The sequence below is a fragment of the Plectropomus leopardus genome, chromosome 18 (genome assembly GCF_026936395.1).
Source record: "Plectropomus leopardus strain MGB_pleo_1.0 chromosome 18, ASM2693639v1, whole genome shotgun sequence".
Lineage (NCBI taxonomy): Eukaryota > Metazoa > Chordata > Actinopteri > Perciformes > Serranidae > Plectropomus > Plectropomus leopardus.
The window spans coordinates 9,719,446-9,744,090 of NC_142193.1; the positions used below are offsets into that span (position 1 = coordinate 9,719,446).

Genomic DNA, 24,645 nt, shown 5'->3' on the forward strand with positions numbered 1-24,645 from the left:
TTCCTAGCCTGGTGTACTTGCTGGTACCGGATCCAGCATATAGGCAATATCAGAGGCATTTGTAATTTTAGTATCTGTGTCAGACCAGCTTTATTTAAATGTATAGGTGGATATTGTGTTAGGGCTGCCCTTTTGTTTGTGCTAAGATTTAAGATTGGACCTTTATACTTAGACACTGAGTCACACAGCAGCTGGTCGGCTCTGCAGCGACAGAGCAAATCAGAGGTTTGGGGGAAATTAGAGAGGATGGAGGGATGGGGAGGGAGCAGAAAGGCAAGGGCTAAATGCTGACAGAATACTCTCTTCTTTGTCTTTTTCAGCCTTGCAATTAAATTAAGCTAAAAGACATTCTAAAGCCACCATAGGCCATTGACTGTATCAAATGATAAATGATGAAGTAGTGACGAGTACTGAGATATGTTCGCTTTTATTACCAAGGTTCAACCACTGGACTTTCCCCCATGTGGCATGCATGTTTGAATAACTAAAAAGCTATAGCGTAATAAAGTTGTTATGATTTAACTCTTTGTGTTTCTGGCATGCCTATACTTCTGTCACTTTAACTGTCTATATCAGTGGTTCCCAACTTGTCCAGCCACAGGGTCTAGATTTCTCCTTAGTCATTAGCTTAAGGTCCAGACTTAGGATAAATTACCATAAATTCAGTTTGATTTCACAAAATGGAAGCAAAACATTGGCTTGGAACACAATGGAATAAAACATAATGCAGGAATAAAGTGCCATTACTTAAAACCCTGTAAATGAATAGCTAATAATGCTGTAAAGGCACAGTATGTTAATAGGCCAAATAATAGCCTACTAAGAACAAGGCAATAAAAATAGTTGCTGTACTGAAAAAAAAGCTTTACGTGATAAAAAAGGCCCTTAACAAAGTCTGTAGGTCTGTCCTTAAAAATCAGTGTTTTTTATTTTTTATTTTTTGTACCATCTTGACACATTCATGAGTCACTTGCGGTCCATTCAGAATGGACCCGCGACCCACTTCTGGACCATGACCCACCGGGTGGGAACCACTGGTCTGTAGGTATTAAGGAATTTCTGTCAGTCTTGCGTCAAAGTGCCAGCAACACTGTCTCCAATGTCATCCAAAACATCAATTCAACGACTGCTTATCTGTTAAAGTGATACCAGAATTAAGTTAATTAACATTTCCCACCATAGTAGTGATATGTATTGTTAATGCTGTGAAGCGCAGTTAGGTTATTAACATGAATAATTTGGGCTAAGCTATTGTACATTCTTAATTTGAGACTACTTATGGTAAATTTGTTATCTTGGCTGCACAAATTAATGCTTTTCTCATTTTTTCTGAGTTCTAAAGAAGGAAATATGATCAAAACAAGAAACTAGAGCAGTAAAGAAGTGTGGCGCTGGCATGGTTGCCTGGTTTTATGGCAAGAATGACTAAGGGAGGGAGAGAAAATGCGGAACTTTAGTTGATGGTTTGAAAAGAGGGGGAAATAAGAAAGCAGAGACAACGAGCTCAAGAGAGAAGACCATCAGTGATATGGAGAGGGATGGTGATGTTGTTTCACCGGGGTTTGCTCTGTGGTGGGAGGGCCTCTGTCTCTGCCAGCACCTCTTAATCCATCACACCTCCTGCGGCCCTGGATCCGACACACACCAGTGTCTCTCCAACCCGCCGCGAGTTCGCGCTCAGCCCTGTCATGCATGTGTGCCCACTGTTCCTGCCGTTCTCTTATTCCTGTTTTCACCCTCTTTTTCGCTCTCTGAGTGAGTGTCAGGGCTATCAGCAGTGCCTCGGGCAAGATGGACAGACACTGTTTTACTGCAGACATGTTTTTATACATGCTCCATATCCAGCTGTGTTCACACGTGTGTCTTTCACTCACTCCTGAGAGGGAAAATTCTCCTTCCCTCTGCCCATTTTTGCTTGCCAGACTCACCTGCTGCAGCTCCACATATACTCCAGGTTTTCTCGCCATTAATGTCAGAGACACCTCGGCGCTGCTTTCCTCTCTCTCATGTCTGCTGCCAAAACTCCTGAATCTCTTGTAACTGGGAGTTGGAATCACTTTCGTCATATGATCCCTGAGTGTGTGCTTCTTTGACAGGAAGTTCGCCTCCAGCCAGCTGTGTATGATTTTTGGAAATGCGAGTCGGCTACTTCACTTGATCAATCTTGCCGATCCCCTGGATGCGCCTGCACATGCTCCCTGTAAGCTTTCATCGGAGCTCCCGTCCACTTTAAATGCTATCTGACCTTCTAATGAACAGGCTTCATTAACCCTCTGTCAGATTTCTCACCAGAGCTGGAGGGAAGAGGCTGGTGATGGCGGGGGGTTTGTTAAAAAAGCTCAGGGTTGACTCTAAGCTGTGGAAAAGGGAGCTAGCATGTGGGCGTTTGATTTACGTTCAGAAATGCGTCACGCATACGCTCAAAGCTGCAACACTCTGTCACTTAGCCTCAGCTTTCTGGCATGTTTTCAGTCTTTGTAGTCTGTCCCTCTAAACTCTGCAGCCCGTCTCTGTTTCTCACTGTTTTGCTCGCTGCCTATTGTCGCACAAGGTGACCCTCTAAACACTCCAGGATCCCTGCTGTGATCCCTTCCTTTTCTGCAGCAGCCAAATCATACAGCTCCACCCCCTGTCCACCTGGTGGTGGTGTCTCTGCACCATGCCACCCATTTGCTTCTCCTCCCAGTAGGAAGTGGGTCCCTAAGGGAGACGCTGGTAGGAAGTCCTCAGTATTTGATGCTTCCCTTTCATTTTGAAAGTTAAAGGGAATTTAGATGGCGACATGTTGTGTGTGCTTGTGTGCTCGCATGTAGAATGTGTTTCTGCTTTTTTTCTTTTTTATAATGAATTTATTTTCTCTTTTTTGAGAGCAATAGCTGTAATGAATTCCAGAAGGCTTTCCATCTCTCTCTTCTGTCACTCTTCACCTCCTATTTCACAGCAGGCCTGGTCGCCTGAAGTCCCTGCCATATGGCCAAACTGAGGGATTTTTGGGATAAACTTAACTATATCAAACAAATCCATTGATAAAAGCATGTGAAGGGCTTATCATCATCATCACCAGCAGCCAGATGCTTGAAGTAAGTCGGCTACATTTACTCAAGCGCTGTAAGTACAATTTTAAGGTACTTGTACATTACTTGAGTATTTGCATTTTCTGCTTCTTTATACTTCTTTATACTTCTATCCCAGTGCAGTATAGAAGCAAAAAATATACTTTTTACTCAATGAAATTTATTTCATAACTTGAGTTACTTTGAGGATGTAGCTGATGATGTTATATCATATTTAAATAAAATGGTATTGATCATCTGGGTGGCACACATAAGGGGCCAAGTAATAGTTTCCATGTGTGCATGTCCGCTAGGGTCAGCTTTGGTCTGTGTGATGTAAATGGATCCCCACGAACCCCTGTGCAGACATCTGCATGCAGCGCATTTTTTGTGATAGTGCGCAATTCTTGCAAGCAAGCTTGCTGACTGCGCATGCCCCTATTTCTCGTCCACGCTTCGGGTCAATATAAAACAACAAACATTCACTCTGGACCCAGCATCTTCTATTTTCAGTTTTCACCCGATGCTGGCAGAAAGCTTACCTCAGAGCCCTCTCGTTTATTGCTCGGGGCTGACGAAGATCCTCAATTGTACCATTAACGAAATGAAATTAAAGTACATACAAACCTTTATGCATCAGTAATTATAATCCAATATATAATGTGCATTACTCTGACGTGCCATTCTGCATGGTGTACTTAAAGCATTTCTCTACAATGGTATCGCTATTTTTACTAAAGTAAAAAATCTAAGTACTTCTTCCCCTGTTGCCAGCAGCAAGTGTGTGTCCACATGTTAACAGTGAAAAGGTACTTTTAAGTTATCTAATGTGCATATTGAATCAATACATTTTTCAAAAAATCAAAATTTCTCTTCTCTTTACAGCAACATTTTATTTTTAGGGATAGTAAAGATATTGAGCCTGTGATTATGGCATTGCCATTATGTTAAAAAAATAACAGTAGAGATCAAACAGGTAGAAAATTTTAGGAGACAGAGGGAATGACATGCAACACGTCTCGGTCTGGACATGAACTGCGGACATTGCAGTAAGTTGTGTCTCAATCACAAAACTTCTGGATGCCAAAGACGTGTTGTTTTATATCACAATGACTTGGCTCTGAGTACCCACACCTACCAGAGTGGTTCAGAAATATTTATCCATAAAAATATATAAAATCATGAAACAAATAAAGCATTGTCCTTCTTATTAATTAAGTTTCTTATATTGCAGAGATAGTGGGTGTTGAACAATAGCAGGAAAGATGCTAACTGTGTGGCTCCATGATGTGGTGTCAGTTTTTAATGAAATATCTCTTGACTAATAATAACATTAACAATGACTCTGTTTTGTTCAAGCATTTAAGTAAGCCATTACAGTATGACATATAGCCGGCATGCACTATACCAGAACCCCTAAACTAAAGCAGCTAAATATAATTCAGCCATAATTTATCATTGCAGTTACACTTTTGCTTTTTCTACTTTAGAATACTCTGAAAATGTATAATTGTGAAATTGGCTGAAGATAATGTGCTAAAGATAGACATAACAAAAAGCCGAAAATGTTAAAAATACACCAGTTAAATATGCATTGTGTTCACAGACAGACTCGCAGGTTGGAGTGGCTGTGCGGGCGACGTGTGCATCACTAGCTTTTCAAATTGTCACGGAGCACAGATGGAAAAACAAATGAACAGAAATGTGTCCTCGGGTGTAAATATGCATTGTAAGCTGTTCACATTAGCAGATTTGCAGATGGAGGTAACATATGTGCAGAATATATATGCTATTACAATGTAAAATGTACAGATGGAGTTAATATCACAGCACAAGCTTTATTACGCTATGAGCCGAGTGTCATGTGTTGACTCGGTGTGACGTGATGAGCTGGTGGTGTGGTTACTGTATGCGGTGCAGACGGCCAGTATCTGGGCAGCTGGCAGCCTCTGGCTCTCCGGCTGATGCGGGAGGCAGATGCGGCATCACCTCGCTTAGCTCTTGTTTATACAGAGGAAGTTGAATCTATCTGTCTGTTGGTTTGTCAGACTCTCCTCCCTGGCGTGTTGAGGTGTGTGACAGAGAGATGGAGAGAGATGGAGGCTGGACTGGCAGAGGGAGAGGAGACTGTCTCTCTGTAATGAATACAAATGGGCTCCAGGTCTCACTCTCCTCATCTGACTCCCTTCTCTGAAAACAGGCATGGGACGAGGATGTGGGATCGGGGTGGCCCGTATTCCTGCCCTCCCACTTTACTTATAAACACGATGTACATTTATTTCCTGATTTTGTGGCGACTTCTTTGCAGTTTTCAAATCCCGTTTTAGCCTAAACAGCTGATAGTGAGACTGTCAGCTCTATGAAACTTTATCAAAGTCTTGTCAAAGTAATTGTTTATATCTACAGTTTTATGTTTTTAATTAAAAATAATGTGTTACAAAAAATGTTTTACCCAAATGAATACATTTGAATAAGTCACAAAGTCTGTTGATGATTTAAGATTTGCATATAACTGCTGAAATAGGTAAGCTAGTTGAGCCTTTTACCACCAGTTTAATCAGCGACAATTTTAATTATCAAAGTAATTTATCACACAACAATGCCAAAAATTCTCTTGTTCCAGCTTCTGAATCTGCTTTTTACTTGTTTCACATCATTTTAAAATCTGTATGATCTATTTTGTACTCTCCATAGTTTTCTCCATAGTTTCCAATGTTTTTTTTTCTATTTTATAGACTAAGCATGTAAACTATTCATAAAAAATAATTTACAATTCAATTATAATAACATAAAAATCAGTTGCAGCCGACATCAATTTTTTTGTGGACACCTATACAATCAAATTCAATTGAATTAAAAAAAAAAACATGCAATGAATGCTATCTTTGTGAAGCTCATGATGTTCAGTTGGACTTGTGAAGGAGTACACCATCTGAAGAAATAGTCTCTGTCTCTATCTTCCACTTATCTGTATTTTATTGTATTCACTTTGTCTATGTATGCCATTATTGCAAATGTGGTACTGAAAACACCTATTGTAGCAGGAACTACCTTGAAAATGTTTTTGAGTACTTTTGCATGTCCCACTAGCGTAACGACTATGCAATGACTGTTCAATATTTGCTCAAGACAGATCAGAGCTGGGGTGATCCCGTCGCAAGATGGTCTCTAGTTGTTACTGAAAATAAATATGAATCTTACTAATCTCCTGTCAATAACAGTATAGTAACAAATCGGACAAACTAAAGCACACACTGATTATGACTCTACCCCTTCAAAATCTTTCTATAACTCAAAACCTCATTGTAAACATATTGTTAACTGTTACTGCTGCAGCTTCCACATTATGGCTGGATATTGATGCACACTTCAGGGCCAACGTCCTTCACTATACCCAGCAGCTGTGAAGCAAGACACAGGAACTTTTGTTGGTTTGATGAGCTGCACCATTTATTCATGGACAGACTGAAACTTACAGTGTACATTTACAATGAGGGTTGCAACATTATGACATTTTCACTGTATGATAACCGTCTCTGAAAATATTGCTGTGTCATGGTATCACAGAGGTGTTATTACTGTCAGTTACAATGACCCTTAAAGGAATGAAAACAGAATGTTTTTTTTTGTAAAGATGGGAGTCTCCATCCTGTTGTATCTTTTTCACTTCTGTAGATAAACAGATGGACACGGCATGATAACCGTCAATTTTCTTACCACAATGTACCTTGAAACTGGTATCGCTGCAACCCAATTTAAGTCAACTTTGCAACTTTGGTGCTTACTTGTTCTTTGCTCTTATTGCCAACACCTGTCCACCACACTCTGTACAGATGCATTACATTATTATTGCAACAATGTAATAAGTAGGCACCTGGATTGCACTTGAACCTGTCTGTAGCCATTTTCAAACATTAGTACTATGACCATTAAAGCCTGTGCGGGGAATTTTGTTGTTTTTTTCAACTACTCTCATTCCCATATGTCACATGATTCTTAGCAGCAAATTGTGTTGTACAACAATGATTTGATTTCAGTTCATCATCCAGCCCCACTCTCTACTGTCATGCACTCCAGAACATGTACAGCTATCAGATATTGTTGTGTTGTGTAGCAAGGACTGAACATTATGGGCTTCACAGTGTTGTATTCACTGCAGGGCCTTTGTATGCACGTGTGCAATACGCTGTTTTTTTCTCTCAGTTTGTCGTATTTGCCAGAGAAGAGATTAAGACGTATCTGTGCAGAATCTGAACTAGTTTGCTGTCTCTCTGCATCGCTCTCTCTGAACACCCTTACCCTCATCCTTATTTCCACTGCTTTTTCCAGCCTACGAGGTGCTGATGGAGTCCAAGTAGCAGCAACAAACACTCCCTTATCTGAAGCACAGCACCTCCATTACCGCCTTACTTTGTCTTTTAATTGCCTTTGGGGGGAGCACAGTCTTTGTAAATCTCTGCCTGCCATACTCTGTGGTGCGGCGATATTTATTTTATTCTATGCTGTGTGCATTATCACCTATTAGTCATTCTCCCCATTCATGCTGTCATCACCTGATTCCCATGACAAATGAACTGTCTGAAGACATTTCTTCTGAGGGAGTCCTATGATTAGCACACATCTCCTCTATCTCTCAGAGTTGTTATTGCTGCTTTCCTCCTGCTGCTCCGCTCTTGATGTTTGTCATGAAAAGGATGAAAAAAAAAACATCCTTAGCTTTATTCTGGTTAAGTGTCATCTGGGTCTATTTAGAAAGCTGTGAGGCTGTTAGCAGTGCTGCCAGTGTTGTCATGTTTTCTTAAATTGATTCCCTGTGATTACTTGGCATTCATGTTGCTCTTTAAGGGACAGGATACAAGAAAAGCACTTGGTAAATTGTGCGTCAGATATGTTTTGGAACAAAGCCGGAATGATGGCACAAACACACAGACGTGTGCGAAAAATCTGCGTATACACCCTCACTCACTCATATAGACTATAATTAATTGCCAGGAAGTCTCAGGTAATTTAAATTGCAAATCAGTGCAGCCTTGTTCTCCCAACTTTTATGATTAATATTTTATTGTTTTACTGAGCGAAAATGCCACCAGTGTTTTTCATCAGATACAAATAGCACAAAAGAAGAAAAGGGGGGCACTGGATTGAGGAAGATCAGATGCAGGCCTTATCTCCAAACATTAATTAAGTTGCGTCTGGGTCTGGAGCTGCTAAGGTCGCTTCTCCTGTCTCCAATCCACTCACGAAGACAGAGGTCTGCCTCCCTTTTCACCCATTCTCTCATTTATCGCTCTGTCTCTCTGCGTTCTCGCCCTGATACTCAGTTTCTGCCAAATTTTCTCAGGTCCTGAACTTCTCTTTCAATCAGCCACTAATTAAGCAGCAGAGCGGAAGGGTTTCTTTGGCAGGAGATCGGAGGGGACGTGCAGGTTGAGTGAGAAAATCCAGGTCCTGAGACCTTGTGCTGAGTTAGGTATGACATGTCTGAAGAGGAAGTTGAGAGGAGCAGAGCATGAAACCAGCGGAAATGAGAGACTTAGGCATCAGAGAAATTAAGCTTTTAAAACCAAAGTCACATGTACCTTTTTCTTTTTTTTCTCAACAAGATTTTTTATCCCATGAGACTGCTAGTGTAGAAAAAAAATAGACAAAAATAATGAGGAAGTTTCCTTTTGCCACAAGCAGAAAGTGAGAGTTAATTGTGACGATTATGGTGTAAATCTCAGTGGCAGCATTTCACGATGAAAATAAAACTGGATGTATAGCTTCTAATGAAAAACAACTTTGACCTTTCTCAGGCGGCGCTGGCTTTTGAAAGTGCTGCATGACCTTGTGTGTATGTTTGTGCGAGTACAGACTGGCAGCTTGAGATGAAAGTCTTGCACTTCACTTAGAGCCATGGTGGACGGGCGCAGCCTGGCTGGAATCAGATGGCTGGCACAGTGCTCTGCTCCTCTCAAAGCAAAACAAAGACGAAACCACGCGCAGATAAAGGAAGGCTTCCCCCAGTGAAGCAGAGCTCGCGCCGCTGCTGTGCTTTGAATACTGAAGCCTCCTTTAAAGCAAATGAATTCAGACCCCTTACGTCCTACTTACTAGGAAATACCACTCAATTAGACTAACCATTCAATTAGGAATTGCCTTGACATGCTCAAACACAGACACATACACATGGGCACTCACACAAGGTCACAGCTTTTCACAGTAATGTGCTTGACTAGTTTAAAGTCTATTTTAATGACTGTGTTTTTGTGTCCCCACAGAGCGCCTGTAGCTATTTTGGAGTCTGGACGTCCTGTTGTACGGGATTCATCTCTCTGCAGCTCTCTGTACGGCAGGTGTTGTTTAAGAGGTGGCCAGCTTGACTGATTATTGGCCCTTCCCTCGCCTGCGCACCATAGCACCTCTGCCCACACCTGGCTGGTGCCCCAGCCCCATTCAGGTCATCTCTGCATCAAAGCTGGCGATGTCCAGAGCCCCAAGCCCCCCTCCCCCAGTGGACATGTCCAGCGGTCCTGTAGCTGAGAGCTGGTGTTACACTCAGGTGAGGCGGGAGTGTGTAAAAGCACGTTATCCTCAGATAGGGGCACATGGCTGCATGGAGAACATATTTGACATAACTAATGCTGATAGTCCATTTTTTTGTGGTCTGTCAGAGTTTTTGCATAATGTTTTAGGAGGAGATTTAGGGGGATTTTTTTCATCCAGCAGTGAGGTCTGCTGATTGCAACATGCTGAAACTCTCCTTGTTAGAATTCCTTTAGTGGTCATTGTTCAGGAGGTTTTTACTGGGAGACAAAGTATCAGCAGCGGTCTCTTTTTTACCCAAAGCAAATATACCAGGTATCTAAAACCAGTAGAGACACTGATTAGGCTGATTTACATTTAAAAAAAAAAAAAAAAAAGTTTCTCCTACGTTGTTTGGCAAGTTGAAGACGAGTTGCTTGCCCAGCACCAGTTAACCTGTTAATGTGTGCTCACCTTTTTTCTCTAACAACTTCCCGACATTAAGGAAGTTTTTACTGGGTGTCAGATTTTCTCGAGAGGTCTTCTCCTCTACAAAACAAACAGACCCAGGGATGGAAATCAGTTAAAGCACTAAATAAAACAGTTTCACCTGACAGAAATCAGTGTTTTCCCAATGCTGCTGGTCATGGAGGGGCTGCTAACTATGGTGGCTGACTAGGGTTGGGCACTGAAACCGTTTGCCTACTGGACTGAATCATAACACAGATTTCGGTGTTTCTTTTAGGTGCCTTCTTGCATGAGTAGCAAGAGAGAGAGCAAGTGCGAGAATGAGACAGCTGTGTACTAGTGACAGTGAGGCTGCAGTGACCGGAGCAGAGATTATGAAGTACAACATAGCAGTGCAGTGTGTTAACAGTTCAGGCTCTTTGTCAGTGAGTAAATGCATCTCAAACCCCTCCTCATGACCCAAGCTGTGTTCCCATGTCTTGTTTATAACCTGCTTATTAAAATTAAGTGAGTTGCTCATTAAATAGAGGATCATTAAATAGAAGTATAAAAGTATCATTTTAGCACCAGTATCGGACAAACCCAAATTAAACTGATCCCTGTGGCTAATGTGAAACATGAATGATCCTTATCTAGAGCCAGTATTGGGTTTGTCTGTCCTGGGCTATTGCCTAAACATGGCGGACTCCGTGGCAAGGATCTGCTTCTGATGTAGATATAAACGGCTTATTTTAAGGTTACGAAAACATGATGATTCTTATTTTCAAGTGATTTCACACTCAACAAAACATAGTTATAGTATTATATTCCATTTCTGCCAATATATCCCCCTAAATCCTACATACCAAACCTTTAAATGGAGCTAACTTCCGTCTTTTCTTTTTTTGAAAAAATTAAGCTTTTTGGTGCCCATCTGAAATTAAACCTATCAGTCAAAATGGAAGGATTTTACTTAAAATATACATCAGTTATTCGTAAAACTTAATATTTTATGTGCAAGCCAGTGATCAGTTCAATAGCAAGAATCATGTCTTTGTTTTTCTGACTGATTCGGTATTACAAGCCTAATTTGTGTTTTCATTTTATACTTTGTTTCAAAGGTCACCTATACTGTAAAATCATGTTTGTCTCAGTGCAGGCTTTACTAGTTCAGAAATCACTTTCCTATTAAGAGCCAAGGTAGATAAAGTATGTCATTGATGATGTCTGTTTTTTCATCTCCTCCTGCAAAATTGTTTTTTGTTTTTTTTCCCTGTTGCCGCTTTTACAATATCCTTTCTTCTTTCCTTCCGTTTGTTGTCGGTGTTTATTAAGATGAAAGGCAGTTTTGATGTGCGGTTTGAAGTCCGTGCTGACCAGACACCACTTACCCATATAGAATAGGTAAATATATAAAAAAAAGAGATCTGGTTTCAGCTCTTCCCATGTCTTTTCTTTGCAGATCAAAGTGGTGAAGTTCTCCTACATGTGGACCATCAACAACTTCAGCTTCTGTCGTGAGGAGATGGGAGAGGTCATCAAAAGCTCCACTTTTTCCTCCGGAGCCAACGACAAACTCAAATGGTAGGTGTACACTGATAAAATACTGAAAATGCAACAATCTCACTTTAAGAGAGTTGTTGGGGGTTATTTCTCCAACAACTCTCTCAAGCATTATCCACTTGTTGCATCTTTGAGAGCTACAACATTGTTTTCAAGAGTTTGAAGCATCCAGTTTCCTGCTTCAGTGGCAGCTAGTGTGCCTTCATCTAACCTGTATTACCACTTGTATTTACTTATACATGTGCCTTGAATAATAATTTTTGTAGCGCTTTGTCATGCTTGAATTTCGTCTGGCTGTATCTTCGCTTCCTCACGTTGAAATAGGCTGAGAGTGAGAGATAAACCCACCATCAATGCCTGAGTTAATGTATGAATATGTGGTTCACATAAAATCAAGCACACTAACGTGAGAATAAAGACGTAAATGTACAGCTGTTTAAGTCTGTAGAAGAGGGGGAGTCAGAAAATTTAGGGGGAAGCCTTGCTTGTCTCTTGAACAGAGGTCACACAGGACATCAAAACATCTGTTTGATGTCCAAATCTGCAGTGGCAAGGCAGTATTTGAGTGGGTCCCATTTAAAAAAAAAAAGCATACTTGAGGATCTGCTCTAAATACGGGATGTCACACTGTATCTTCATTTAAGGATTGGTATGATGTGTTATGAATTAGTGCCTGAACCAGGTAGGTTAAGGCCAGACACACCAAACTGATCGAGCAGTGACAGAGTGGCGTGTTGCATCACCTCACATCGCCTGTGTCTCATCCAAAAAGTTGCACTTGGACACACTGCAAAGACTACAACCAACGGCCAACCAGCATTTACATTCTGCACCTGCATTAGCAGAAATAACTTCATAGCAGTAGATGGTTGTAGTCTGTAATCGCTGTCTAAAAGGGGAAACTGGAAGACCGTCTTGACACCAGTTAGCCAGTGAGCACATGAACAACACACCCAGATATTAAAAAGAACAAATTATATTTATTGTGTGCTAACGAGCAATAACACAAACCATCTGGAAAGGTTTCTGCCAGAGAGCTCAATGGCTAAAGAAAAACAACCTTACCGTATCTAACAAGTTTGTTTTGATCTCATGCGACTTTATCCTTTTGTTTACTTTTTCACTTCTGTTATTCTTCTAATGCGCTGAGCTGAACTGCCAATCGAAATAATTTAATTCACCAACGGTCTCCACCATGGCCTGACAAGGGCCATTTGTGCAGGTCACACCACAGCAACTAGTGCCACAGCTGCTCCAACACTGCTCGATGTCTGACCGTCGGCTTGGTGTGTCAGGGCTTTTAGGTTTCAGTAAAGAATCATGGTTGGGCTTCATCACCTTCATCATTTAGTAGTTAATTTAACACATCGTCATGATGTGACAAGGCGACCTGACTTCTATGCTGGCTTTTGGTTTCACACAAGACACAAATTGTGGTCCCCTTGGTCAAAGACCTGTGTTTCTTTGACCCATTTATCCCCCCCGCCCACCTGCCCATGTAGACTTTGTCAGTCTTGATACTATCTGATCTAGCTTCCTCCTTCGCTCCTGTCATATGACTAGGACAGCCTGCAGCGCATAGGTTACATGATCACAGCCTCCTAGCTCACGGTTATGTTGGTTATACACATAGGTATAAATATGAATAGTGAATGAGAGCAGCCTGCACACTGCTCAACATCCAGGGAAAGCTTGTCCTATTGCAGTGGAAAGAATGCTTCAGTTGTTTTTTAAAATGCAGATTTAGTAGGAGAAATAAGATTTCAGTCAATCTGCACTGCTTCGCTCTGAAAGGTATTGATGGCCTAGTGTTGTCACAAAACTGGAATTTCCATCTTTGATACAATACCTTGAAAAAGATCTCAAGATTTCAATAAAAGATGAATATAACAAGGCTATAACATGACAACGACAAATTTTCTTTTCTTTGGTAGTATCATAAAGTTTGTAGTGAACAGTCATGAAGGAGAGAGAGAAAGAACAGTTAGTACTGGTGTATTACTGTGAAAAACGAGTATTCAAGTATTCAGAATCACTTTATATTGATAAATCAGTGTTTTTGAAAACATTATGGTGAGCTTGGTTTGCGATCTAGAACAACACAAGTGGCTGGGATGAAGAACTTGTGGGCTATGTTTCTTCGCCATTTTCAATGACACTCCAGGGGACTGATGGGTTGATGGCATTAATGAGAACTCCTGCTTATGATAATACATCATATCCACATAGTTAGCTTTTCTGTTTTATTAGTTATACAGTAGAGATCCGAAGAAATCAGAAATGACACTGATTTGTAATCACAGAAGAGCTCCCAGAGAACAGGGAAACAAATTCTGTATTTCACACAAAAACATGGCCATTTGGAGGGGGCTAAAAGTAATGACTGTGGCTGTAGCCTCAGGTAAAACAACACATAACAGTGGGTCTGGGTTTGTTATTTTACCTGCTTAAATTAGAAATAAATGGAGATGCGCAATTTCAGAGAAAGACCGGGCTCTTCTTCAAATACCACATCAACCTAAGTTGTTTTTGGACATTATGCCATTAGTCCACTTCCTCCTGTAAGTGCTCAGCCAAGACCGTTTACCTGCTTTTTCATCTTATCTGAGTGAACAATTGTGACTGGTCTGTTCCAGCCCTCTGTGTCATCCTGCACTGTCAGGAGCATTTTTTTGCTTGTTTCTCCATTGCTGTCATAGATGTTTGTTAAAAAAAATTAGCTCCAGAGTGCACTGTGGGTCAGCCCTCCACCTTTAGTTATTACAGTAATTAAGAAATAAAAAGAAATAACAATAATGAAAAGATGTGTACTGATGAATTCAAGAACTTGTCAAAAATATAGTATATTTTATCTACAATATAGGGGGAAAACCCCTATGGAATAGAAATTTGGCAGTATATAGTCAGTACAAAATATCTTAAATGCAAAGTCTTGCCGTTTTTCTTTTGCCTTGAATACTTTATTTTAACAGGGTTCATTTAATTAGAGTTACTGGGTAACTGCCAACTAAATGAATCATATTCTACAGAATAAATGTATAGATATTGATTTCTCTTGTCAATGTTGAGTCTAGAGAGCTCCAGCACATAAAGATTGTTACTTTTTTAAAAATGTATTTGTCTCAAGTGGTTTAGCAGAATCACAGCTCCCAGCTGTCTCATGTTGAATAATAGTTCACATGGTAATGTGTTTCATCTTCTGAAACTATATAACAGTCTGTGCAACAGAAAACCCATACGTTTCAAAAGCACTAGGATTCTTTTGTTAAACTGCTCTATGTAAACATAAAAGGACTCTGACTCCCAAGCAGCATTAATGTACTGTTCACAGCAAATGTTTTGAATACCCAGGATAAAACATATTGTTCATGCACCGATGATATTTTTCTGTTTTGAAAGAGGTTTAGTAGGTTTATCTCTAATTTTGAGGAAGGTTACCTAGAAAGCTGCCTCACTAGTCAGAAATAAGGAGGTCAAATAATCCACGCTGTGTTACATTTGCAGCCATGATACTAGTATTGATGCAGCACCAACACTGAGATACTTCTTGTTGCATTGCTGAAGCAGAACTGTTTCCTTTCTTTCCTTTTCATGCTCAAACTGTGGAATGTTCTGCTTTTGGCAGTTTAGGCCTTTTACCAGTTTTATTGCTGTTTGACATTGAAGTATTGGCATTCATGCTCATGTTGCTGTGCATGAAACAGACTCAGACTCATTGCTCTTTGGTCTGCTTTGTTACATCTCAGCTGTCTATAAAACTACTTAAAACTGAAGGATTTTCATTATAGATTCAAAAGATGGAGAAACATTTTTGATTCCAGCTTTGTAAAAAAAAGTCATATTCAGGGCTGTATATTCCAGTTCACTTAAACAGATATAATGATACATCTTACATGATTTCATGGTTTAAACAGTAGCATGCATTGCAGAATCAATACCATCAAACCATCACTTTGGCTCGACTGAAGGGTTGTGGATGAAATCAATAGATCTGACTGTGAAGCCAAGGATGCAAAATCTGCAGCAGTCTTCACAGGATAAATCTGAAACACACTCTAATAGCCAGAGTGCCACTACTGATATAATACTGACATTACAAACATTGCATACAAAATGCTTCCAGGCATCAAAGCATCACGTCAGCTTTATGTGTCTGATCAGTATGTTTCTTTGTTTTCCTGCCTCCAGGTGTTTGCGTGTGAACCCTAAAGGTCTGGATGAGGAGAGTAAAGACTATCTGTCACTTTACTTGCTCTTAGTCAGCTGCCCCAAAAGTGAGGTGCGCGCCAAGTTTAAGTTCTCTATCCTCAATGCCAAGGGAGAAGAGACCAAAGCAATGGGTAAGTGTGACCAAAATCAGCTAAAACTGACCAGGGGTCTCATTTATAAAATGCGTAGGATCTAGTTAGCAGTAGTAATAGTTAGCTTTAACCTCTACAGTTTCAAATTAGCAAAATACTTGCTGATCACAGCACAGTAAGTGTCAGGATTCCACAGTTTCCCCCCATTCTCTCTGCTGATCCCCCACTTCTGTATCCACATTTGTCCTCTTAAAAGTTTGTTTTTTCGGTACAGCATCTTATAAAAAGTTAGTTCTGGGTTCTTAACATAGTTGGTAGTGCATCTAATCATACAGCAGCTTTTAGGTGTTATTCTTTCATTTGCTCAGACAAAAAAAAGACACAGAGCCACCTTCACTCAATACATAGTCAGTTGAGAGCGATGGATTGTTTACCTCCCCGGTGGGGGCGGGACTTAAATGTGCTCCTTCTCTGTGGTTTTCTTTATGATGAATCATGGCAACAACCAAGTGTCTTCACAGTTTTTTATATATAAACAGCATCAGACTGATAGTATCACACTGTACCAAAATGCTTGGGACAATCAATGGTATCGCTCACCCTGGGACATCATTTGAAAATTGATGTTGGATAGGTAACCACAAAAGGAACACCACCTGAAGTAAGAATTCCAAAATGTTATTTCCATGGCTGAGGAAAGTTCAACTATTATTTGTGAACATGAGCTACTCTCTCTCAAGTCTCAAACTTGTGATGTCATCAAGTATAAAGTCTGGAGCTGCTTCATAGAAAACGAATGGGAGCCTGATTTTGTGGACTCACTGAATGTTTGTTTTCATTTTTTATATGCAAATGAGCTTTAATTTATTGTAGTGTTCTCTGTCCTGAGACAGAAATGTACTCATATACTCAGAACATTCCCCAGGCTGCTCATACTGTTATCTATAATATCTTTCCCCATTCATTGTCCACAGAGCTGCTCCACACATAGTACCCTATGACATCACAAATTATAGTTTATTACTCTAGTTTTGTGATTTGGGAGAGAGATGTTCATGTTAAATAATATTTATGAACTGTCTTAGACCACAGGAATAACATGCATGAATTTCGAAAATGGACATAGTTCCTCTTTAAGTTTTGTCATGGTGAACTTGGCCTGCATAGTGATCATAATAAATAAATAGAGTGTAATGATTGTGCAAAGAGCTGTCAGTGAATTGATTTCCAGACTTTGGTAACTTGCACAATCAGAGATGTGCAGGTGGTGAGGATTTACTGAAGGCGATTTCTCTCTCTCCTCTCTGGGGAATGAATGAGATGGTGAGACAGAGCTGATGAAATATTGAGTGGAATCTGATTTGAGATTTTTACAATTGAAAGGTGCTTATGGGATAGCTATTACACAAATAGCATTGCTATATTGAATTTTATGATTAAGTTGATTTATAAGTGACGTGATATGAGGTGAAATTTAATGTGTGAAAGGCATCATTATACATGTTATGATTACTCTATTTAATTTCTATAATTTGGCTTCAGTTTACCACGTTACCATCTACATTGCCAATTTCCTCTGTCTCCAAAATGTTCATACACATTGATCAGATTTTCCCTACAGATGCACACATTCTCTGTTATATATTATATATTCTTTATTTAACCAGGTAAAAGACTCATTGAAATTTAAAATCTCTTTTCCACGAGTGACCTGGCCCATCAAGTTTGTTTTTATAGATTACTCCTTTTTTGTGGCAAGTAGTGTATGCCTCTTTTAGGCCTGGTTTGTGTTTATTCATCAGTTATAAATGAGACCTCTGCACCCTAAAAAACAACCTCTTTTTCTTTAACAGTCCATTACTCCTTTAATTTTCTTAACTTGGAAATGAGTTGGCTAAAAAAATCTCAGGCCCAACCTGTGTTTAAGTCTATGTTTCAGCAGAGAACTGTGGGTATCTCAAAGTTGGAGAGGTTCAAAATTAAAAACTCCTGTCACACCTGTGTCTTAGGGGCACTGAAATTTGTAAATGCAGGAGGTGGGGAGTGTGTCTAATACTCCCAAGCGTGTCTAATAATGTGAGGTATTGATAGCCATATGGGCTTGTGTAATCACTGCTGGTTGGATTCATTTTGAGTAAATATATAATTCAAAGTAGCGTGGGGCAATTTTGATTTTAATTAAAAGAGACCCAACCTTTTTAGAAGTCTTCGTCCGCCTCTCTCCCCGTTGATGAATTGTAAATGAATGTGCCTCCAATTCCTGCTTTTTTTTTAATTAGGTTATGTTATGGGGAGGAAAAAGCAAACTTGTGTGGAATTGAATTAGTGTGGGCCAGATGTGACCGCTTCCTGGTTATCAGGCTTTCTGGCTGCCTCCCTCTCTGCTAGTGCCCTGCAGCGTACTGTACAGGAAGCGTGGAGGAGGGAAGATGGGGCGGGCGGGTGGGTGGGAGAGAGGCAGAGTAGAGAAGAGGTGGGAGGCGGAAGTGTTTGAATTGGAGGCGTATGCGGTGAAACTGTGTACAACCCCCCGCGGTGCAGGTTGTGTAGAAAGGGAAATCATTTTTCCTGCTGAGAAACATTTCCCCATGTGAACTTGACACCCCCCACCTCCGTGTGTCTAACTTTTGCTTCCTCATTTGCTCACTAAGACCTCTCTCTCCTCTCACATTCACAATGTCACTTTCTCTTTCTTTTATCCCTTTTTTATTCCACTTCTGCCCTGTAATGTTGGAATAGCACCTCTTAACTTGCAGCGACAGGCTCACGAAAACTGAACCTCAGTGTGGTTATTGTCCTTACAGCTTTCTCTCCTGGCTATTATACTGTATGCTGGTGGCTATATGGTATTGTGGAGAGGATTTGCCTTTGGCATGAGTAATAAACAGGCCTTTGAGGTGTGTGACTTCACTGCCTGGCCATTTCATAAGCACTGCTCTCTTAAATGACCCCAGAAAAGCCTGAATGAGGGGAATACCGAGTGAAGTGAAGAGGATCTCATTTTCCTCTCCTCCTCTCTTTTTGTGTCTCAAGGGGCTTTTGCCTATAAATGGTGTGCTCTATGGTGCAAACCCCATCCCATTCTTGCCATATGCCCTCCTCCAATCTTCCCACAATCCCCCTGGGGAGAGCGGGGCCCTCCACTTCGCTCGCCCTGTCACAGGAGAAAATTACCCAACTGCCAGCATATTTGTGACAGTTTAGTGAGCACTCCGTCTAAGAATATGGCAGTAAAGATTGCTCTATTGGTTCTGGATCATTTAGAATCCAATTTAATCCAGGCCTCTAGCAAAAAAGGCCAAATAAAAACAAAGTGCCTTAATTAACAAAGCTGGGTGGCTGTGGACTGTTTATGTGGCAGGTCTGCGCGTACACTTAGTCCCTGTGGGGGCAATTTCTAATACAATGCATATTCGGTCTTTATGAGTACTTTAAACAGGAATAGTCAGGTAGAAGAATGAGCGGATAATCAGCAAAGACAGGAGAAGTTTTGAAACTGTAGTGAGTATATTGAAATATTGCAGAGTAACATTGCTATCGAAGGCAAGTGTCAGAATCCTGCTGATGGAAATTCTCAGTGCTGAGCCGAACAACTGAGGAGCTGAAGTCTGCGTTTGACGTGTCGGTTTAAATTTCTATCTTTTGTAGCTTTTGCACGAGGCAATCTCTCGCTTACAACCCAGCCTAATGCAAAAGCATCGGCCATACACTCATTGTTTAATTTTACCCAGACTCTCTGAGCAAACATAAATTTTGATTTGTGTTGACTGGCATGTGCATATTGAGAATTGAAGTATCCCTGCGGTACTTAAAGGAGGAGGTTTAGAATAAAAACAGTGCAAGATTTGAAGGCTGCACTACGATTGCAGATTTTGACTGGAAAGCTTGACGTTATCTGATGAAACACCACATCGGTATCAGTCAGCCCTTGAGCCCCCCACTAGAGAGTGTGTGTCTGTGTCTGGATCCTCTGATGGTCCCTACTTGCTAATGGAGATAGATTCAGGCAGCGGCAGTAGCCCACCGCACCCCCCCTCACCACACCGTACTCTCGGTTTGGCCACATCATTTCTCTCCCTGGCTTAATGTGCTGGTTCTCTCCTCTGAGGCTGTTGGGTGGGTTGTAACTTGTCTCTTGACACCCCCCCCTCCTCCTCCTCCTCCTTTTGCCAGAGAAAACATCTGCCCCCCTGCAGACTTCTGCTCTGACAGCTCGGAGAGGAGAGATGGAAAGTTCTCATCCTCTGCCGCAAGCTGTTTTGTATTCAAATAGTCTCCTTGTTAAGTCTCCCCTACAGACAATGGTTTTGTTGTTTTGTAGCCAAAGGCTAAGTGAGCTTATGTGTGTATGAGTTGGCCGGAGAGTCTAGTTACAGCAGGTTTTTGCTGTGGGCTGCTTCTGTATTTTGTAGCTGGAGATTCAGTGTGTTTTTTCTTTCCTTCTGGTTTCAGTTAATTGAGGCTCTGTGTGTGAGCTTGTCAGCGTCTGTTGCCCTCGGTGACTGATGGAGGTGATCAGGCATTCTGTGTGGGTGAGTGGAGCACGGCTAATAGAGTTGAAGCTATTGGTCAGTCTTTACATAATCAGATGGTATTGACATTGGTAGGAAAGGATGTCAATAGACATGTTTGTGCTGACACGAGTTTATGGAGCTCAGTCTTCAATAGAGATTAGATTTTCTTACCGGGAAGACTGTGTGTCATGTTTATATGTGTATCTGTCTGCTTTATGCAATATGAATCAATGTGTAGAGGGAATAAAGTTTATATTAGGTTTTTATACTCTTACTAGTGAGATAAATACACCCTTGTATAGACCGGTCAGGTAATGGCTTTGCTAATTGCGCTTTTGCGTCAATATGTTTTGAAAGATTGTAAAATGTGGTTGCGAGTCGTGGTTAGTGGAAGGATTTTGCTGAAATTGAATGTGTGAAAAGAGAAGGCCAGAAGAGTGACAGACAGGAAGAGAGATGTTGACTCTGGCTGCTGTGTCGGCTGTTATTTTTCTACATGCCAGCTCGTCTTCTGGCGACCTTCTCGTTCTGTGTGCCAACCGTGCCCCTGAGCCCTCTGCCTGAATATGGATGCCCCGCTCACTTAAACACCATGGCGTTGCTTCCGCTCTCCTTGTCTACTCTCCGTCTATAGCTCAGACCTCGTTTTTCTCACCTTCCCCATCACCTTCAGTCGTTTTTTTGGCAGGGTGAGAAACTTCACTCTTCAGTGCCCGGGAAACATCAAAGTGCATCTTGACAACATGGTAAAAACTTGAAAATCATCTCTGTTCTTTATTGAGTGGTACCTATATATATTGTAACTGTGACTTTTCACACAAGTTCTATATTAATTATAAAGTGTGCTGTGACAGAAACACAATCACCTATCTATGCTTGTTAATTTTTCTGTCATACTAGTCTGTTTCATACACTCTGTTAGATATTTCAGTTTCGCCGACCCCCTCCACCACTGTCCAGCTCTTTTTGGTATTTTGGCATAGTGCTTGTTCTCTCGCCACCTTGGCCAGCGCACTGAAAGAGCGAGTGCCAGCGATCTGACCTGCAGTTGATTCTCTGCCAGTGCAAGTTTCTGATGCCCCTCTAGAAATGGCAGTGTGGCATAAGCTGAGCTAAGCACACACTTGCACACACACTCATCATCTGTTCCTGTATGCATGTGCACATTCACACATACACACATGCACCTCACTGTCACGGGTAAGCGCTGAAGAAGTCACACCTTTCTCTTCCTCTCCACTAGTCTGCTGGAGCTTCTTTCAGCGTTCCCTCTCACCTCTCCTCACCTCTTCCTCTTCCTCTTGGCTTGCTTGCTTCCCCCCTTCCTGTCTCACTCTCCTGCCAACCCCTCTCCTCACACCCAAGTTTAGCTTTAGATACCGCCACTGGGGAAGTCCTCACTCATCACTGCTAGTCTTGTTTTCATACCTAAATAACAAAACTTCACAAGGAGAGTCTGTGCCTTGGGATTTTATCTGGGTCTCACATGCGAGGTCTTATCAAACACGTTTAAAGGACATGAAAGAGCGGGTGAAAGTCAGAAGAGAAAGATTTTTCTTCAGACCTTTGAGAGAGATCCAGATACTATTACTTTGAGTCTACACAGCCACAAACAGTACAGTGTACCAAGGCCACAGAAGTTTGATTTTCTTTTAAACCTGCTCGGCTTTGGTTGAAAGATCTCTGGTCTATAAACCTCAGTCTTTTTTAGAAAACAGACACCCGTCCTCTGTTACACTCAGTGGAAGTACAATGAATAAAGTCAAGTGCTGTGAAAAAGCAGAATGCAAGGATTTGTAATTTTTGTGCTTGCAGGCATGCTTATGCATGTGTGTGTGTGTGTATGTGTGTGTGTTTGCATGGTTATTTCTGTCAGATTCTTTGCGTACACAGTCCCTGGGGGCTGGGGATTACAGTGAAGGACCGCCTGCATGAGCAGTGGTGGGAATAACTGCATATGTACTGCACTCCTCTACCAATCCCCTCATAGCTGCATGCTCCCTCAGATCCAAACAGGGGATTTGACACAGGATCTTACAGCAACATTGACACTTCATCTTAGTGCTTCCCACTGTGATCTGTCAGCGGATCTCCTGTTGGGATCTCTAGGCAAGAGCAGCCTGAAGAGAAATCTGTTTGAACTGCTGGGGCTAAATGCATGTAGTCTGTACAGACCGAAGAGTTTTGAAGGTGAGAGGTGATGACCTCTTGGTATGAAAGGACTATGCAGTATTAAGCCCATTTCAGACAACTTTTTACAACTTCATGCCCTTTAACAGGGTTTAAAGAGGACTCAAAGGTTGTTTTTTTTTTCATTTTTCATCATCTGACATTAAGACATAAGTTGAATCTGTGTGGCTATAGGAAGTCTGTATGCCCCGCAATAGTCTTAAATGTCATAAATGATAAACCTGAGGCCCAAAAAGACCCAAATAAAGGTCTTGACACAGCAGTGTGTGACAAATGTTTGTGATAAATTAATGACATAAAAATGTGAAATACTTGTCTGTATCAAAACTATTCAAACTGGCAGTGATGCAAATTTTTTGACAGGTCCTCCACTGACGTGATATGGTGATGTGCATTTGTTCCACACAGAGATTTACTGATGCCTTTTTCCACAGTGTGAAAGCTCAGAAAAATCTACCTTTTTCCGAAAAAAAAATTATGTTGTGTTTTTGCTGCTTGATATCCGGGTCAAAGTACTCATGAAAAACAACAACAGTTTGAAAAAATATTTCATGTGTTAATTAGGGGTGTAACAATGCATCTATCTGGATCAGTATATTGATTCAGTGATCACCAATCCAACAGAGGCAGAGTGAAAGCATTGGTCATCATTCTTAGATACTCCTTTATTTTAAATTTCCCATGGCATGTCTGTGTCGCCACTTAAATCCAAGGTCACCACCCTCCTACACATTCAAACAGCGCTAGTGACCTAATGCCAGGAATACAATGGTAAGCAGTCAAGACAAGGACACTGACAATATTTACTGATATTGTCTCATGTTGATGGAAATCGTATCTTGGCAGACTTTGTAATTTTGAGGTGTTTGAAGAAAGAAGGAATCATTATATATATATATATCATGTTGCAATCAGACTTCTGATTTATACCCCTATTGTGAATTAATAGCACGAGAAAAAGAAAAACACTGACTCTGGTGTATAAAGGTTTTAAATCAGTTTATTGGGGTGAAAACATTTGAATAGTATCTTTTGGAGAAAAAAGGCTGCTCAAGCAGACACGGGTCCTATACAGTTTTTTTCTCTTTCAAAAGTCTCAAATAGTTGTACATTTCATGCCACCATGGATATGATAACATTTACATTTAAAATAATCCTAATGTACATGTTGAAATCTGATGTTTCTTGCAAATCCTAGCCTATTGTGCACCTACCCTCTCGATAGTTATGTCCTTCTCCGGGAGCTCCCTGTTCGTTTTGCATGTGCTTTCTAATTTGATTCATGCACAAATGCTTGTTTGCACATATGGAGTTGATCTGCTGTATGTAGACAGGGGGCATGCTGCTATAACACTTAGTCATTACAACCAAATGAGTATCGGACAACCACTTCTGGTGATTTTTAATTAATCTGTTTTTAGTGCTCCTGGATTGTGTTTCTGCTCTTTCCCAACACAGTCCAATCGTCCAGATGCATCAAGTTTGCCAAAGGCATCTTGATAACATCTGCCAAAGAAATGAAACGACTTGAATGGTGATGTGGTTCTGATGCCATTTAAGCCTTTATAGGGCCGTCGACATTGTAACAGACGTATACAGCCTTAAGTTATTACCGTCACGGTGTGGTGAGGCGTGTCTACTCTGATAGGAATGGACAAAAACGTCTCCATCCACAGAAAGGGTCTGAAGCTTGTCTCGGCTGAACACATTCAGAAATCCCAGAGCAGTGCCCGAGGAAGCATTTTCGACTCATTAACAAAATGTCGAGTGATGTAATTTCTCCAAAGAATGGTGTTACATCCCTCCAACAGAGCTCCAGTTACTTGCAGAATTTATGTGTGAGTGCCGTGCTTCCTTTCTATCGGCAATTAGCTTTAATTTGCTGTGATCTCTGCAGCAGTCATAGTCCACAGTCATTATCTTTTGACCTTGTATGTGAGCATTTGTGACTGTTAGGTGACTGTAGATAGCTGTGACTGCCCCCACAGTGTGACTATTGTACACACAAGAACTCCAGCACCTTTTCCTGTGTCTTTGTAGTGCAACTGAGTGTAACAGAATCCTTCCTGCCAC

The 24,645-nt window shown here is 41.0% G+C and overlaps 1 protein-coding gene across 1 annotated transcript in view; it reads left to right on the forward strand.

The window, feature by feature from the left end:
• The window catches only part of spop (speckle type BTB/POZ protein), a 102,229-nt gene that overhangs the window by 38,316 nt on the left and 39,268 nt on the right, over nucleotides 1-24,645 (forward strand). The window contains exons 4-6 of the mRNA XM_042505670.2: nucleotides 9,314-9,594; nucleotides 11,467-11,588; nucleotides 15,756-15,907. Of these exons, the coding sequence (XP_042361604.1) occupies nucleotides 9,517-9,594; nucleotides 11,467-11,588; nucleotides 15,756-15,907 (352 nt within the window). The 5' untranslated portion in view covers nucleotides 9,314-9,516. The remainder of the gene's footprint in view (nucleotides 1-9,313; nucleotides 9,595-11,466; nucleotides 11,589-15,755; nucleotides 15,908-24,645) is intronic.